This window comes from Haliaeetus leucocephalus, unplaced genomic scaffold (genome assembly GCF_000737465.1).
Source record: "Haliaeetus leucocephalus isolate CR32 unplaced genomic scaffold, Haliaeetus_leucocephalus-4.0 Scaffold932, whole genome shotgun sequence".
NCBI classification, from domain to species: domain Eukaryota; kingdom Metazoa; phylum Chordata; class Aves; order Accipitriformes; family Accipitridae; genus Haliaeetus; species Haliaeetus leucocephalus.
In genome coordinates, this window is record NW_010973368.1 from 2,286,467 (window position 1) to 2,305,908 (window position 19,442).

Below are 19,442 nucleotides of genomic sequence, written 5' to 3' on the forward strand. Positions count from 1 at the left end.
GACACATTTCTTATTAACCTTTGGTACAAACAGAAATCCAGGTTCCTGATATCTCATGGAGAAGATGAATTCAAGATCCTCTTCCAATTAAACTGAAATAAGGCCAATATTGGGCTTTAGCCAAAAGAACTCAATAGTTCCCAACCCTGGTGTTTATAAACCTAAATATGAATGATATTTTACAGTTTAAGTAGGTAATGCATATACTTCCCTAACTCAGTTTTCTGTGCATAATTCATTTGTATATATAGTCTCTGTAGTTCTTAGGGGGTTTGTCCTATTAATGCTTCATTATGCAAAACTATTTCCTGAATATTTTTTCAAAATATTTCCTGGTAAATAACAGAATTTTGAAAATAACTGTAGGATTTGAATCCTCTTTAGGGGAGCTAGACAAACCATCTAAAGGACAGGAAAAAAACCCCAAGGTGGTGTTCTTGTGACTGAGAACATCTTGGCTTAATTTTTAACAGCTTGATTTGAAACAATGTAATTTTACTTTCAGATTGTTGGAATTGTTAATTGTCAAAAAGTTGCATGCAGCTCTTTGAAGTACAATGTACAATGAACTGGCATAGGTTAAAATGTAAATTCCTAACCTATTTATGGGTGGAGCTTTTATGTGAAAAGCAAGCCAGTATCTTCTGCATATTGTTAGGATTAATCTGGCCCTTCTCTCTTCCCCACTACAGTGCTAGATGAACATAAAGAATTGGGGTTTATTCAGGAATAAAAAGGTCTGCAAATAATCTACTTTTTGGGGTATTACAAAACCTTTTATTTAACCTGTCAAATTATAAATCACAAACTTTAATGCAACATTTATATTTTTCCCCCTAAAGTAAATATTCAGGCATCAGTAATTATTCACTGAAAAAAAGTTTAACAGCATTATGGTTTGAATTTTTAAGTCAGCTGTGTTTAGTGTATTAGAAGCAGAGGCTTAAGTATTGTACAGGGATTGGCTTTCACAAGAACTGCCTTGGGGTCTGTGTATAATACTCTCTCCTATTCTCTCCCACTTTATTTTTTTTTTTAATTGAATTGGGATCTGAGTACACAAAGAAAACCCTATGCAGAGCTGCCACTAAGCAACTTTAGCCTTTTATTAAGAACACTCTGTTTATAGCATTGGAAGTGTAGGAGCAGATGAATGCTATGTACTAAATACATACAACAAACACAAAGCAATAAAGAAGTCACTGTGTTCTATCAGTGTTTGTTCAGATTGCTTTATCTATAAAGTCACATTTGGGTGTAAATGACTAGTAGTCTATAATTCCTGGTATAGACCAGTGAAAACTCCTAAGTAGTTTTCCTATGATCTTCTTATCACTATTTTGCTTTTATTTTTCAGTTATACATCGTAACTGAAAGAAAATGAATGGTAGCTTTCAAAAAAAAAGCTAGGAACTTAAGTTGTCCGTTTCGTAATAGAATATTTCAGCACTATTTTTAAGTCAACAGTAAGCCCTGGAGCTCATGGTAGTTTGCCATTAACCTGGACGAGAACTGTGTAAGGGCCTTAGGCTTTGAAATTTTCTAGGGATTATCCGCATTTTGTAACATGTATGTGCAGAGACCAATTAATGACACATTTTAAAGGCTTTCATAGCAATGCAGTAAATCTTTTTTTGTTTGTTTGTTTATTGGGCTATGATAAGACTGATTTCTTATTTAAGAATTATGAACACAGTTATTAAACCTAGTAGAAAGAAGTCTCAGAGAATTTTGATTCCTAAAATGACTAGATAACAAATACATACATGTTTGTATTTCTCTAAGGAGAACAAGCATGTATCCATATGGTTAAATAAAAATTTAATCATAGTGGCCCATCTGGAAATGGCAAGGATAGTTTCCAAGTCCTCCTGTGATTAGACAGACAGAGACCCAGCAATGGTGGACTGGAATGAGAGAACTGATGAAAGTGAAAATCCAGTGCGCTTCCCTAATTCCTCACATTTGTGTAGCTGCTACTCAGAAATCCAAACTGAAGACACAACAAAAATCCCTAAAAAGCTTCGGTTAAACCTCTATGTAGGATAAATTTCAGCTGATAGTTTTTTCGTGGAAGCAACTGAGCAGGATAAACAAGAAGCTCATTGCGGGAATCTTGACTTCTAAGTATGACTTGGCCAAGCAAGTTCTTTCATGTTTCTACTTTTCCTTCAGAATAATATACATCTCCAAAAGGCATAAAACAGAAAATATTCTTTGCTTCATTTTTCTCATGAGTTCAACATTCACTCCTATGTTAGAGCTGTATACCTGTATGCAACAGAAGTTGAGTCATGCATCAAAAAATTTTTTTGAGTCATTAATTATTATTATTTCAGTCAATTCTTGAATATTTAAGATGCTCAGAGCCTTTTCTGTAAAAACCTATCACGTCATTTGTATTTCTTTTTGCTGTAATGGTGTGAGTAACAAGCAAAATTACTTTGAATGTACCAGAATCAATGCCAAAGAAAATCCCAAGTCACTTATTGTTCAGCAACCACTGATCTTGAATACTAAATCTTAAACTGCAAAACCCTGACCTTCTGCAACAATACATTGTTATTAAGGGAAAAACTTTCTCACCATGTCTTTTCCTTGGAAGTAACTGATCAGTATAACTAGTGCTTGTTACAAAAACAATTAGCAAAATTTTAAATGTACTATTTCTTGAATCACTTTTTTTTCCACATAGTCCAAAGCCAAAAGCAGTATTTCATCACATCTTAATGTGAAACACCTTGCAAATTCCAAAATATTGTTATTATTTCTGTAAAACTGACTTAGCTTGAAAGCCAATTGTTAGAGTGTTATAATATTTACTGTATCTTCTGAGATAGTGTGGGTAGTGATCTCATCTTTTCCTTATAAGGTCTGGCCTGTATTCTGGATTTTACATTTTTTAATGAGTAACGTGAAGTGACTTCTGCTACCATAGATGTTTTAAGTCCTAACAATTTCTTCTTTCTTCCCTCTCCTATTCAGTTATTTTATTTACACAGATGACCTCTAGGAAATCAACAAACAGACTTTTTTCCTGGGAACTGTGCTTCTCTCCCTTCCCCCAAAGTTTTGTTGTTTGGAAAATCATGAATCACTGATTAAACTAGAATGATTTCCAACACACCTTCTTACTACTGCTGTATTTTAAAGGTAGTTTAAAAAGTGTAGAAGATAGGTTTGCCAAAAGAATCAGGTTCAACTAAGAAAATATGTACACTGCTTTGACTCAGTAAACTCATACTCAGTATGGTTCATCTTCTTCATATTTACTTTTGCCCATATTAGAAAACAATTAGCTTACTAAACAAATTTGAGTATTTGGGAAGAAAAAATCTACTTTGAGTCTCTCTCATTTGACTAAGAATTACATGATATTTGATAAGCTTGTTTAAAAATGGACATATCCAAATATTATTGTAAACACCCATTGATTTGTTTTACCTGCAATATAAGTATTTTACTTAGTTGGCTTACATAGTAGCTAATAATATTTGTTAATGTAATTTAACTGCTGTGAACCTTTACTGAACAAATATTGAAATTTATACAAGTCAAAGAAAGAGAATCTCTAATGACTTTTGTAAAAGCTTCCATTTAATAGTTAAGGAGAAAAGTTTATATGACATACCAGATGCAATTAACAGTAGATTTTACATTTAATAAAAAGAAAGAAGCATATGTATTTGCTTTATTCATTCCATCATAATTTGCATTAGAGCTGTGGGTGTTTAATGAGCAAATTCCAGCTAAAATGCTATATTGATTTTCTAAGTGAACTTTGTAATAGCTATCTACCTTACAAAAGCTCTCTGTTTACAATTGTTTTCTTTACTAAAAACTAAAAATGTTTTAGAATTGATGAGTTTAGCATAATGATTCTTTTAAAATAAAGAGCTCTTTTAGAGTATGCAGGGGTTTTAGTTACAAGGAGAAAGATGTTATTAAATTATTCCAAAGCAAATAAAGTTTGTGCAACTAAATAGTAATATCATATTTGTATATATTACAATGTTTGCAAGCATTGGAAAATAATCCTTTTTTCTTAATTTAGCACTATGGATTTAAATATTTTAACTCTTGAATGTCATATGTATATGAATTAGTAAATGACACAATTCATTTTAGCTTAATGCTTGACTATTCATACTTCATTTTTGTGTGTCATTTTCTTGCTTGAAACACAAGTTCTATAAGAATTTGTGTTTCTTGTTGGTCAGGCCTCAAGATAAACAGGATGGGGGTTGGTTGGTGCGCCATTGGAAGGTCTCCAAGAAAAACCTTGTGGTGTCGACCAGAGCAGTTGGTGACTAAGTAGCTGGATCACTTTTTTCATTGGAACAGGCATCAAGTCAGTGTGCCAGTATGGGGCTAGTATTTTGCTGGATATGCCATATCTTGAATCGGACTTAGGAGCCTGACTTGTTGCTCTAAATTAATTTTTGCCTGGCATTTTTAAGAAGCATAGGGGTGATAATCTGGATATTCTTTAGTCTTTTTAATATGGAGAATTTTTATGTCACTCTCTCTCATATACTTTTCATAGAACAGCTTATACATTACATACTTTCCTAAATATGACACAAAATGTTTTGGTTTGCTGCTACGTTGCAACCCAAAGGTGTATGTATTTCAGTGGCTTATTTGAAGAATCCAATGATCCTTACAGTCCTGAACGTTTACTTGTGACTCATCCACAGCTCAATCTGAATGGTGAACGTTATTGTTAACAATGTCATACTTCAGACTACCTGCAATTGTGTAACTGTTAAAATATTCCATATAGTATTAAAAAAAGGAATTTGTAAAATATTAAATAGAGCCAGAAATGTAGGCGTTGGATAACAGAAATGTCTGAACTAAATTCAGCAGAAGCTTTGGCTGGTAAAGGGATCAGGTGAGTTAGCCTTCTGTAGACCATTAAAATGAGTTGGATGAGGACTCTCTCTTTTTCTGAATGTTTTCATACTGTTATATATACATTACTTTGGTTTAAGGCCAAATAAGCAATAATCTGGTTTTTAAAAGCCTGTATAGTCATTATTACCACTGGTTATAGTTACACAGAGAGGAAATTAGATGTGTCAAAACACAGTCCCTCTAAGTGTACTTGTATGCTCAAGATCCATTGTAGCAGTCAGCAAATTGTGGTTTTCCACGCTGAGGTGGGAATGTTATAAAGAGACAGAAGAAGGGATGCGCTCAAAGAGACTAGAAGGAAGTTAACTTATCTGGAAAATAATTAACCCCACAACAGTAATGAGTGCCAAATCTTTGGTTATTTTAGACAGCTTTCTACTCATTCCAGCAATTGTTTTCATTATGAAAATTACGTAATGTTTCCACTTGTAGCTACATGGAGAGGGTTCTCTGTGCAGTGTAGCTGGCATGATGCTAGATAAACTGACATAATTTACTGGAAAAACTATGGTAAACAAATATATTAAGGTACAGATAGGTAATAATTACCATACAGAATTAAACTGCTTGTGTATTCCAGATCTGACCGGGACATAGCAGTTGCATTGTAGTTTACCCAGGCAGTCAATGCTGAGGCACTAGTTTCCCTGCCATCAAAGATCTCAGCAACCTAAGTGGAAGTCTGGTGAGCTGAAATGCACACCCCACCTCATACAATTTGTTCTTGTTCTTGCGGAGCCACCTACCTTTGCAGATATCAGACTTATCCTCTGCAAGTGCTGCAAACTTATTCCTGACTACCAATCTGTGCACATGCAGTTTTGCAGCTGCTTTGCTCATGCCTTAGTTTTTCCATTCCACATCAAGCAAAGCTTTCTTGTTGCGAACAGAGGAAATCAATCTTTAAGAAAAAAGACACTATTCTTGTGGAACAAGTAAATACTCAAAGAGAATTAAATTTTGTTTGTTTGTTTGTTAAATTTTGTGTACATTTCAAGATTTGTGCTTCTGATGCTGAATTTCTTCTTTTTTTTTTTTTTTTTCTTTGTTGGGACGCAACTTGGTACTCCTCTGGCCTGGTGGCTAGGCTAGCAGCTCTACTGCAGATTTTTGTGAGAGGAGGGACTGCACTTCCAGACATAACGTTTAGCCTTTCCCTGTCTTCTTTCGTCCAGTCTGCTGTTATTGTGCAACCTTTTGCTAGACCTGCAAAAAATGCTTCCTTACTCCTGAATAACACTCTTTTCTCCAGCTTGAGGACAAGAGGATTGCCTTCCTACCTTGAACATCTTCCTAATTCATCTCTCCTGACTCTTCTTCTGTTCATCTTCTCACTTGTCTTACATCCCTGGTTATCTGAGCTGCTTGTGAACTGTACAGAAACGTACCACTTTTTGTATTTCAGTTGGTTGGGGAGTTTGGGGGTTTTTTTGGTACCGATAAAGTGTATTTTGTGCAAGCAATATGTCTGCTACCAAAATGTACTGCTATGTTCCTATAGTTCCATGCTGTGAAGAACCATAAGGTGTTCTGTGTTATATCACACCGTGAAGTTTTTTGTAAAGTAATGTACAAAGGTGAAGTAAGAGTAAACTGACATAGAGGCAACAAAGTCAATTGAAGAGTGTTGGGATAAAAGCTTTAGGCTAAAGTGAGGAGGAAGGAAGCCTTTCTTTGAGATCTTAATGACTTAAGCAGTGGTTCAGAGAGGAGCAGGAGTTCTGAAGGGGTTAAGGAAACCCAGCAGCAAAGGCTTAATACAGAAGGTTCTTGAGAAATAAATGCCAAAGTTTGAAAGAGACTGTAGTATGGTGTTAGGAGACTGTGGCTAAACACCAGCTTGGCAGACTAGAAGGGGAGCATGGAGAATTCTGGAACCTACAGACCTCAGCTGAGTGTTTTGGAGGTGCCTGTGGCAATCGGAGAGGATATAGTCCTCTGTCTTGGAGTGACAGCGGTCTTAATATGGCATCCTGAAAGTCCCTAGACATTTTGACTGCTGGGTTTTATGAAGACTATGAGGAGAGATTTGTAGTATTGCAGAGGGAAATGATGAAAGTATGAATAAAGATTTTAGTGGAGGCAGGGTCGAGGTAAGGATTCTGGCAGTGTGCCAGAGATGGTGTTAGACATATTGACAGGGGAGAGGCAGGGGGAAAATGTAAGCTCAGGATGAGGAATGACTTGAAGGTGTTAGTTTGCTCCCAAGGATAGACAGTAAATCTTAGTTTATTGGCACCTAATGCTGCAAGGTCCATGTATGCCGTAACAGATAATATACCAGTATATTACACAATAAAATAAAGGCTTGGCAGAGAAGGAGAGATGCCAGCTGTGCCACTCTTGTGATACCAGAGACAGACTATGAAAATATTAGAATTTTTAATATTTAATAGCAGTGTGCCACCCTGATAGGAAGCAGTGTGATGGTAGAAGTAGTTTTAATGGATCGTTACTTTTAACTCGATGTCCTAGAAGAAACCTACTTGTGTCTCATATGATTCTGAGCTTTAAGAATTACTTTCCCATTAAACAAGTATTCAGAATGCAAAGCAAATCACTTCCTTTCCCTGTTTGATTATACAGGGGTGAATTTTAAAACACATAGCTTTATTTTATTCCTTAAAGTATTCATTTTAGCAATCAACAGCAATTTATTGTTGTGTTTGAAGAGTAGTATCGACCTTATCCAGAGTAATCTGAGGTCAGTGGAGAAATGTTGATTTTAGGAGATGCTGGCAAAGGCCCACGTAAGTGCATCTAATAGTGTCTTTCCCTGTCAAACTTGTTTGTTAAACACACTGGTTACTTTTGCAGCTCTGGTGGAAGAAGTTTATTCTGCTCAACGGGAACGTGACGAGGCTGTCATGGCAAGGCTTAGGTTAGCCAATGAAGAGAGAGATGAAGCATTTCTACGAGTCCAGCGTTTAGAAGAGTCCCTCAAAGAGTAAGTATACGTTCCCTGCCCTGTGCAAAAAGGCTGTTCTGTCAGTCTGTGACTGTCATAAACTGCTTGACAGTGGTTATATAGGAGAACTTAGCAGAAACTTCTCTATGATGTCATACCAGGCTAGTGTTAGTCTTACTTGGCTGTTGGTTAATTTGTTAGCCATCCTTTAAGACCGTATTTTCTCTGGAGACTGAGAGCAAGGTGAATAATTTTGATCACAAAAATTAAAAATATAATCAAAAGCTTTGGTATTGATTTATTCAGGGATAAATAAGAAGAATGCTGCATTTTATAGGGATCTTTTGACATGGAGTACCAGAATGTCAGTCAGAAGTTGCAATGTATAGGAAATCAATCAAGCCATTAAACCCACTAGACATTTCCTTCAGCAAAATTTCTACTAATGATGTGGGTGACGTAGTAAAAATACATGGTTTTTTTCTTATCTTTAGTATAGGAGCAGTTTGTAAGGTAATAAGGGTATAATTAATACTTCATAGAATTTTATGTATGCCATGTTAACACAACAGAAATAGGCAATTTCATGTTAAACAAACCTGTTAAGTCAGGAGAGGAAGATCAAGAACAGTTTCTTTTCTCACTTTGGAATATAGGCAGCTTTGAAGCTACAATTTGCCTTCTCCATCCAAGTTGTGTTCATCTTGGTTACCGTCTATGGTAGTCCCCCAAAGTTTAGAGCAGCTGAGAAATTTCTCCTATTTTTCTGCCAAGAGAAATACAAAGCAAACAGAGAAGTTTTTCAAGGTAGGAGACTGAATAGGTACAGTTGTTAGTTAACTAAATGGCAGGTGATTACTTTTAAAATAATTGTTTCTACTAAGAACACTCTTTCCTCTTTATGGCAGAAAACCAGTCGTGTTCTTTTGGGTATTTTTGTAGGTAAGGCCAGAGAATGTTATCTAAATAAATTTCAATATTCTGCACATAGTTTGTGCACCATTACTCTGGAATTTACAAGTTGCTAGAGTTTGTCACAGCCTGTAAGTATGACTCAACAGCAAGACTAGGAGATTCCATTCCCACAAGAATTAGTGCACAATTTGTTAGAGTAAATATCTCTACAGAACCTATTGTAGGTGTATGTGCATCTGAAATCTTGCTTTGAGCAACAGCCTCTGAGGAAATTACAAATGTGCGTTAAATTCCCATAAGAGACATCAGAACTATGAGCCTTACTCTGATCTTTCCAATTTGTTCTGTCACTCTTCTAATTTTATAATGTTCCAAGAATAAAGAAAGCAAGAAAGCTTTGTACGGCCCCAAACATCAAATGAAACTGTGTATAAGCTGTCAGCGTAAACTCAAGATCTTTGGGGTTAAAGCGCTCAAGTCCTGCAGCAAATTAATTATTCTGCTCGACAGACCTAGTCAATGACTTTTGGGTTTCTGGAAGAAATCACAGGTTATTAAGTGTGTGAGAGGCATATTGCTGCTTTTAGAATCATAGAATCGTAGAATCATTTAGGTTGGAAAAGACCTTCAAGATCATCGAGTCCAACCATCAACCATGCCCACTAAACCATGTCCTGAAGTACCCTGTCCACTTGCTTTTTGAATATCCCCAGGGATGGTGACTCAACCACTTCCCTGGGCAGCCCATTCCAATGTTTGACAACCCTCTCAGTAAAAAAAATTTTCCTAACATCTAACCTAAATCTCCCTTGCCTCAACTTGAGGCCATTTCCTCTTGTCCTATCTCCAGCCACCTGACAGAAGAGACCAACACCCACCTCACTACAACCCCCCTTCAGGCAGTTGTAGAGAGCGATAAGGTCTCCCCTCAGCCTCCTCTTCTCTAGGCTAAACAACCCCAGTTCCCTCAGCCGCTCCTCATAAGACTTGTGCTCCAGGCCCCTCACCAACTTGGTTGCCCTTCTCTGAACACGCTCCAGCAACTCAATGCCTTTCCTGTAGTGAGGGGCCCAAAACCGAACACAGTACTCAAGGTGCGGCCTCACCAGTGCCGAGTACAGGGGGACAATCCCCTCCCTGCTCCTGCTGGCCACACTATTTCTGATATGGGCTAGGATGCCATTGGCCTTCTTGGCCACCTGGGCACACTGCTGGCTCATATTCAGCCGGCTGTCAACCAGCACCCCCAGGTCTTTCTCTGCTGGGCAGCTTTCCAGCCACCCTTCCCCAAGCCTGTAGCGCTGCATGGGGTTGCCGTGACTGAAGTGCAGGACCCGGCACTTGGCCTTGTTGAGCTTCATACGATTGGCCTCAGCCCATCGATCCAGCCTGTCCAGTTCTCTTTGTAGAGCCTCCCTACCCTCAAGCAGATCGACCCTGCCTCTACAGTGGAATCCATAGACACACATGTGGCAGGGCTTGACACACATGAATCCTTCAGAACAACATCACTTGTTTTCCCTTCAACCCCTTCTGCCTGTTTCACTCGTGTACTGGAAGACCAACTCAGTTCTAAGCCAAAGGATGAAAAAAGGGAAGAAACTCCATTTATTGGAGAACATGCATGCTACCTTCCCCAAATGAATGTCATTGCAGAAGGCACTGGATACACTGGTAATGACAAAAAGGGTACTTGCTCCAAGGAGAGGGTCAGTAACTCCCTTGGCTGGTAGCTTGGAGCTGAGCTATTATACCTTATTGCTATCATTTAGAGAATAGCAATTGTTGTTGCTGCCATCCACTTGGGTGCTCTTTCTGATCCTTTATAGAGAGGCCTCATACCCTGATGCCATTCACACTCTAAGAATTGGCATAGGAGATTTCCTTGTGAACACCAACCAAACACAGGTAAAATTGCGATGGGCTAACCAGCTACTGTTGGTTCAATACCTGATATACATCACTCTTTGCCTAAACCAGTGAGCCATTGTCTGTAGCTAGTGTCTTTTCCTGTATATTCTTCAAGGGTGCAGGTCAGGCTTCTGTGTGATATTTGCTGTCATGACAGCCAACACCAGGACAGAAGACTGGGGACAAAACCAATTTAATTCAAAAGAATTGTCCTTGCCAGGCTGCATGTGTACTCTAAGATCATAGTTCCAGTATTTTCCAGGGTCTCCCATTCTGCATTACAGAGACTGACTGTGGCAATGGCAGCTTGTTGGGAAGAATCATACCCAAGTTTTTCATGTCCTCGGTGCTGTGTGAGCTGTCACTGAGGGCATCCTGGACATGAACAAAATCCTTAGGCAGATCCCAAGCAGGATTATGTTTCCCATAGAGCACAAAGATGTTGCTGAAGGGTTCTGAAAAATGTTACATGCTTTTATTTTTATTGTTTTAGTGTTAGTCGTCATAGCAGTAAAAGAAAAATCCTAATTGACAAAAGCCAGAAAAGTAGAGAGCCCAAAAGCTTCATTTGTGCCCACTTTAAAGTTTGTTAAAGTTTGTTAATCATTCATGCACCAAGTACTTAATGGTAATGAATTACTGGGCATTAATTGTTGTACGTAATCCCTTGAAAGGGAGAAAAACTCATTCTTTATGTTCATGTAATCATCATTTTCACTGCATCAGATGTTTTAATATCTGCCTCTTTCCTTACTTTGCTACCCATTCAGTCAAACTGCAAGTGTGATAGGAATGTCTTAAGCCATATCGGACAATGTAAGAAACTTCAAAGATGTCTTGCTCCATTCCACCAATTTATTTTCAGTATTACCTCAGCCCACAGTGACTGCATCTATTTGTGTAACCTGACCAAGGTGAAGCTGACCACAGCTCTTCCCTGACCCATATCAGTCCTCTATGTGGCAGCACCTTCTAGATAATGGGATATTTCTTCCAAAAAGAGCAATGATATGGTACAGGGAAACATTTCCTGTAGTCATCATTGGTTTGGAGGGGTTTGTGTTCTTTTTTTTTTTTTTTTGAAGGAAGTTCTTTGCTGTTTTGGAAATCTTTGGGCATTACAGAACCAAGAAGGCAGGATTGCCTCCAACAGGCTCAGCCGCTTTTCTTTGGGTCTTCTTATTCTAAGCTTACAGGATGTTTATTCATGCAGCCATACACCTTGCAAACAAGAAATGGTTGAGTGGAGCCAAGATTCCTGCTGGAACACCAGTCTGGCTCCAGCACTCAGGCTTTTCAGAACACTGGGCATCTTTACGAACTGCAGTAACATCTCAGCTGAGGTCATAAGACACGCGTTTCTATCTCTGCCTAGATGTCTGGCATTTTGCAATGGGAGCAGCAAGCCAGGACTGTGACTGAGAAGAGTTGAATTGAGGTGCTGCATTCTCAGAAGCAGAGTCAACCCTATGAAGAAATTACTTTTCTCAGCCTCTTTATTCTAAGTAGTTGTTTACTGTGGCTGAATGGAAATTTTTTTGGACTTCACCTCACCACTCCACTAATCCTTTGGAAGGAGCAGAGATGATGGGATGAGCCATGAGGGACTTGGTTTATTTTATTTCATTTTGGAGTTTCTTCTGGAATCTTGGAACTTTTCCAATTACCACCCTTAATATTTTCTTTCTGATGCTGGTTGTTAAAAAGGTCAAGTTCTCTGTCTCAGATGTGGAGCACATAGAGGTTTGGCGTTTTTTAAAGAACATTGGCTACTTGTGCCACACTTGTCAAGTTTTAGAGCACAGGTCACTCTTTCCATCTGCTTTGGACTTACTCCAATCAGAAATCTTTACAAGAGGGCAATATTGAACAGCCTGCCAACCTTTATCAAAAGCTTTAATGCTTTCTTTAAATTAGCAGCTGGAGCAATTCTGTTGTCATTATTTAACTGTAACAACCAAAATTCTTTCAGTTCTGTTGGCCCTAAGGGTTACATTAGCAGAACGTGTGTAGAAATGGGGGGAAGAGGAATCCTTGGTTACTGCTGTTTAAAATTATGAGAGATCTGAGGGTCACTTATTGCCTATGCACAGCACAGGGAGATGCAGCAGGGCAAATACACAGCTCTGAATGCTGCTTGCTAAAAAATACTGTCACCTAAGGAGGTGTATGTACACCTACAGACAGATGCCTTGTGGCAGTAGTATGCTGAAGGGCTACACTTACGGTAGAAGTTCCTGTTCTTTTTCCCACCCCCATTTCTCCCTAAGGTGTCTTGCTTACCCAGCCTGTTGGTCGGCTGGGTGATTTTGTTGACCCACACTTTTAGCAGGGTAGAAGTCCTCTGGAGAAGCCGGGTCAGTCCTGCCAATTTACTTTGACAAATACCGTTCCTTTCATTGTGAATACAAACTAGCTGGAGATCCATTTTTAAGTCCCACATGAAGTGGCACTTAGCAATGTAAAAACCTAAAGCACGAACTCTACAAGGAGCCAAGTCAAGGAGCCAGTTCTGAGAATTTGGACTTCTAATATGTTTGTTATTTTATGATTTGTGTTACTTTATGAATACAAGTCAAACCCAGCAAAGGTTAGCTCTTACTTTGTTTTGCTTTGTCCTGGTGCTGACTGTATATGTTGGAGTATTTACTGCTTGTGAATTCCATATGAATATACCAGCTGTTGTACACTAGTAGTACATTTTGAATTATTTCTTTTTTACTTAAAGAATTAATTTCTGTACTGGTTGATTTACTATGCCTTATGTACTGTTATCTGGTAAAACTAATGCTTTAATGTAAAAGGTGCTAGTGTGCTGTCAAGTGCTCTATGATGTTTACTAGCTAAAATCTTGGCTTCAGAGCAGCACCTGTCACAGCAGTGTTCAAAAAGCGTGTGTTACTATTTAGTAGATGTTTAATGGAACTATATCTGTCTTAAAATATCATATGCTAGTGACAGACCTACTTTTAGTAGAAGTCACTGTTAAGTAGCAATGGAGTGGTAAGATAACTTTAATATGCTCATTTTTCCAGAAAAAGAGTCTCTCCAATTTTAAAATACACATAAGTGTTTTAAATAATATGCTGTCCATATAACTAACCTTAGGTGAAATAAAATGTGTTCTATCCCATTTATTAGATTTTTGTGCTATCACTCACTGCTTTTGCACAGCCAATGTTCAATGTTGTATTACTAAATTCCTCATATCATCTTTGTATTTGACAGGTCAATATATGTTCTGTTGAAACAGAAAGGGAGGAAACTGCTGGGGGGGTTGTTCCAGAATTAAATAAGGGCCTTGCAGAGAATTGGCTTAGCTTGCTATTTTATGCAAGATGTAAAATGAAAATATTTTTAAGGAAACTTCAACTAGGGTTTTTTCCTCATTTTGGAAGAGAGAGGTAGAAAAAGAATTACATTAAAATGAAAAAAAACCATCAAACCTCCACAAAAGTCCTGTCCTGTTTCATCTGGGGTGCAGTAAAAACAACAAAAATACATCAGGTAAAAGTTGTAAGCCCAGAAATAAATAAAATAAGAGCATCAGTCATTTCTATCGCTGGGGAACTTTCTTCATCTAAGCACATATGAACAATTGATCCTTGTAGTCATATATAGCAGTAAACATTAATAACTTAACAGTCTGAAGTCAGTGCTGAAGATATGGAGCATTATTGAAAGATGGAGTCGAGCAGGTGGCACTTTAATATGTTCAGTGTCATGGTTGACTCTAAAGACTAGTAGAATGAAATTACTTGAGGTTCTAAAGATTTAAAAAGCGAACTCATTTTGCTGCACTAAGGAAATGCTACTGATCAGGCTTTCTGTGTCCCTTTTTTCTAGGCTAGAAAATATTAACCCTGAAGAAAATGACATGGTAAGCCATTCTCTGAGGAGATTTCTTGATGTCAGTCTTATATCTTAGAGGCTTAAGTTCAATTGAGTGGGTTTCAAGAACTAAGATGTGGGAAAAAGAAGAATTGACACACTAATAATGTACATCTTTGCTGCAATATGAAAATTCAATAACTTCACTCAGTCAATTTACAATTCACATGTGCCTATTAATTAAAACCCTATATTAAATAAAATATATTAAAACTTCATGTCTGACTAACATATAATGCTGTTGGTAGACATTACAGGAATTACTGAACAGAATAAACAATGCAGACACAGGGATAGATATACTGAAGAATGGAGCTATAATTCTGAATCGAATACACAGGACCAAAGAACGTAGAAAGAAAATAATAGCTGAGGAAATGAATGCAGTAATAGAACAACGGGATGCTGCTTTGTCTCAAGTAAGTCTCTACAAGTATATAATCACTCAATACCAAATTTCTTTCTTTCTTCTTTTTTTTTTTTTTTTTTTACTTTTGGGGAAGAAAATTATTTCATTTACTTTTCTCTGTTGAAAATCTCAAAGAGAGTCCTTGTAGTAAATGGCTGATTAATGATCAACTGTTTCTTCATGGTAATAATGCCCATTGAAATGGCATCAATGCATTTCATGAGAAAAGTTATTTTTATATTTTTTGCACCTGATAAGTAGCTGTCTCCTTGTTTAAAACAAAGTAGTTTTCAGTGTATTGACCAATCTAAAAAGCTATTAAGGGCTTAGTTTTGCCATATGCTGTATTGGTATAATGCATTGGATGACAGTTAACTGGGGCTCAAGGATTTGTAAAGGGTTATAAGTGGCAGAAATATACGTTAAAGGAAGATAACAGTACCACATGCAACAATACAAGCAATTCCTCCCTTTGTTGCCTTACATTCAGGAGATAAAAATCAGCATGTGGTCCTTGACTCTCCAAGTCTTACACTTCTGCTACGTGACTTGAAAGACCCTGAGGTCCTTTTTCTGTTCAGATCACTCATTCCCTGCAATTTCCTATTTTCACAGAACAATATTGTCTTCATTCTCTTCACCCTGAAGAGAGTCTCCTTGCTTTTCCCATCTCATGGAAGAGTTTTTCTGTTGTTTTGGTTTTTTTCCCCCATAGTTTTCTTTCCAGGATTTTAGCCTAGATTTAGCTCAATAGGAACAGGCTGTAGGGAGGAACAGTCCAAGTAGGGGATAGATCTCCTGGGAAAACACAAGATTTTAGACTGGATGAAACTCGTTATGTATTCATCCCAGGCAAGAAATTTCATCTGACCCTTCCAATATTGAAAATTTAGATTTTTAACGTGAGTTACCAAAGTTAGTGCATATCTAACTGATTTCTATTAGATTTAAAGTCAGGTTTGTGATCTTGAGTGGTATTGATAATGTTGATTGAATTTATATTGTATTGAGAAGTCTCCTGGTAAAACAGTCCCTTTCACAGACCCTGTAATTTTCACTTTTTTTGCAATCATTGTTTTTGCATACTCTCCTACTTAAACCTTGAAAGTCCCATCTGCCTGGTACTTAAAATATTTTGTGTGTCTATCCAGTATGCACTGCAAAGGATGTTAACATTGGAAGATGTTAATGGTGGAACTTAACTTTTTCAATCTACTTTCTTTTGCTTTTATAATAATGATGAGCAGCATAGCTACTGGGAAACATCCAACAGTCCTGCCAAAAGTGTATGTTCTTTCTTCTTTGCACAGGGCATTTGAAGAGTGAGCAGCTTTTAAGAGAAACACTTTCAGCAAAAGAGAAAGATCTTTTGATATTTTTATTTTTGTTCTGTCAGTTTTTGCTTCTTTGTTGAAGTGGACTTTCAGGCATACTTGGACAATAAAACTTTATGAATGTCAGAAGAATGTCATTGTAGGGCATTTTAATATACATTTTAATTGATATGGTGGGTTGACCCTGGCTGGATGCCAGGTGCCCACCGAAGCCGCTCTATCACTCCTCCCCTCAGCTGAACAGGGGAGAGAAAATAGAATGAAAGGCTCGTGGGTCGAGATAAGGACAGGGAGATTTGGGGTAATTTGCCAATTACCATGACAGGCAAAACAGACTCGATTTGGGGAAATTAATTTAAATTATTACCTATCAAATCAGAGAAGGGTAATGAAAAATAAAACCAAATCTTAAAAACACCTTCTCCCCCCACCTCTCCCTTCTTCCCGGGCACAACTTTACTCCTGAATTCTCTACCTCCTCCCCCACAGAAGCACAGCGGGACGGGGAATGTGGGTTGCAGTCAGTTCATCACACGTCTCTGCTGCTCCTTCCTCCTCACACTCTTCCACTGCTCCAGCATGGGGTCCCTCCCACGGGAGACAGTCCTTCATGAACTTCTCCAACGCGAGCCCTTCCCATGGGCTACAGTTCTTCATGAACTGCTCCAGCACGGACTTCCCATGGGGTCACAGCCTCCTTTGGGCATCCCCCTGCTCCAGCGTGAGGTCCTCCCCAGGCTGCAGGTGGATATCTGCTCCACCATGGACCTCCATGGGCTGCAGGGGGACAGCCTGCCTCACCATGGTCTTCATCATGGGCTGCAGGGGAATCTGTGCTCCGGCACCTGGAGCACCTCCTCCCCCTCCTTCTTCACCGACCTGGGGGTCTGCAGAGCTGTTTCTCTCACATGTTCTCCCTTCTCTCTCCGGCTGCAGTTTCTGTGCCGCAGCAACTTTTTTCTTTTCTTAAATATGTTATCACAGAGGCGCTACCACCATCGCTGTTGGGCTCAGTCTTGGCCAGCGACATGTCCATCTTGGAGCCAGCTGGCATTGGCTCCATGGGACATAGGGGAAGCTTCTAGCAGCTTCTCACAGAAGCCACCCCTGTAGCCCCCCTCCCCCCCCAGCTACCAAAACCTTGCCATGCAAACCCAATACAATTGAATTTATTTTTAAGCTGCCTGTTTAAGGAATAATCTTTTTCAAGTAATCAGCTTGGAAATTAATAAAGATAATTATTTTTTATGTAGTAATGGCTCAAGTGCCACAATTAGCAAAGCCATCTTTAGGCCTGTCAGTAAAAAGCACAGGTAATGTTAAGTAGATAGTGCAGTTGAAAAAATAAATTAATAAAATAATAAATCCCCACCAAATGAAAATTTAAATATTTGGTATGAAACTGTACTACCGTGATACCGTTTTTAATTTATAATACCACTGTTTTAAATTAATTATTATTAATAGAACTCTATTGATCATGTGTTGTGTTTTCACACATGTAATGCTTTTACAGCTGTAACTCTTGTATCTTGAAAAGAGGTCCTTGGAATTGAAGCTATCATTTCAACCTGCATTTCTTACTTGATGATTCCTTGGGAATTCGTACCGTACTTGAATTATTAGTAGTCTTTTGTTAACATTGCAATAGCGATAGTTATTACAGTGCTAACAGCAAGAACAATAGGAGAGGGATTCCTACATTAGACCACAAAGGGACTAGATATAATTCAGGGGATGTATATGCTTAGCATAACAAATGCAAATTATTGGAAGTTAGATCTGAGGTCGCCTCAGGCATTCATAACATCTGCAAGTTAAAATCTTTTTCTTTTTGGTGGAGGTGACATCAAATATGAGGGAGGGATTGATGAGAACAGGCTGAGACAAAGCAGAAATAGAGTAATAGAAATAGACTAAACCATTAGCATGCTGTGGCTATCCTCTGGAAAAGGCGTTTTTAAAGTTCAGAGGTCACTGGGCAATGGAAGCTAAATGCTTCATGACACATCGTGTGAACAGCATGTTGCTGTGTTCCTGCTTGCTGTTGTTCGGTGCTGGAGACAGTGATGTCATTTGAGTGACCACCATAACTGGTTCCATATGACAGAGAACTGCCTATATCATAATAAGGGTTTGAACTGACTGTGTTTAATGAAGCTGCGTCTGTTATCCTTCTTTATGGTTTTCTTCATAATAGCCTGGTATTTGGCAATTGACCACAGTGAATATAAGTAGTATCTAGCTTTTGGGGCTTTCCTTGTAGGATTTCTGATTTTTCTCAATAAGAAACAATAACTCAAAAGCCTTCACAGCTCAAACACATTGCTTTGATTTCAAGTAAGGAATAGGTTACATTCCTAGAGAATGGACATTCTATAAACTGTGCATTTCCTGTGACCAAGTAAATACAGATTACTTTCAGCTAGTCTTTGAAATGCAGTTTTGCAATACTTTTTCTAGTAGTTATACTATTAAGTTGCATTTAACTGGACTGCTATTGCAGCATACTTGACAGTGGTTAGCTAGTTGTGATTCTTATATTTGAATTTTACTGGAATAATTTTTTTATTCTTCAAAAAATGAAGAGCACTGTCCATGTCTTGGAAAGGTCATGAAATTTTTTTTTTTTGAGCCATAACAACCAAGAACCTCTGCATATTTTTTTGTGATTTCAAACATGAATGTTACTTCTTACTAGGAAGCAGATAGAGGCACTTCTATCACTGTATTGAGCTGTGCATGTGTATGTAATCTTAGATCATTCACTAGATTGCTGAGCAAATATGCAAACTACTTTTTGTATTTGTGAAAACAAATAAAATGGTATAAACTCAAATATTTGATACTACTTTTAGTATGTATTTTCAAGTGAATAAAAAACAAACAACTAAAGCGTGGCTAAACATTGACATCCATCTTCTTCTGTACTAACCCCCTTAAAAAAACAAACTCAACTGTTTGGTTGTATTTGCTAAGATATGTTTGTTAGTGAACAGATATTGTGTTATACTGGGGAGCTTGAGTCTGTTTTATGACTGATCCTCTGAAAGGAAAATGGAGAAAGATGCTGACTGTCATGAGAAATAAAACGCCAGTTTCTTGTCTGTAATTTCAGTTTTGTCTTAACCCGTTCAAGGAAAAAACTTATTTG

At 38.0% G+C, this 19,442-nt stretch overlaps 1 protein-coding gene across 1 annotated transcript in view; it reads left to right on the plus strand.

The window, feature by feature from the left end:
- MIPOL1 (mirror-image polydactyly 1) overlaps nt 1-19,442 on the plus strand; it is a 144,360-nt gene that overhangs the window by 11,579 nt on the left and 113,339 nt on the right. The window contains exons 6-8 of the mRNA XM_010583990.1: nt 7,738-7,867; nt 14,501-14,534; nt 14,794-14,964. Coding sequence (XP_010582292.1) covers nt 7,738-7,867; nt 14,501-14,534; nt 14,794-14,964 — 335 coding nt within the window. The remainder of the gene's footprint in view (nt 1-7,737; nt 7,868-14,500; nt 14,535-14,793; nt 14,965-19,442) is intronic.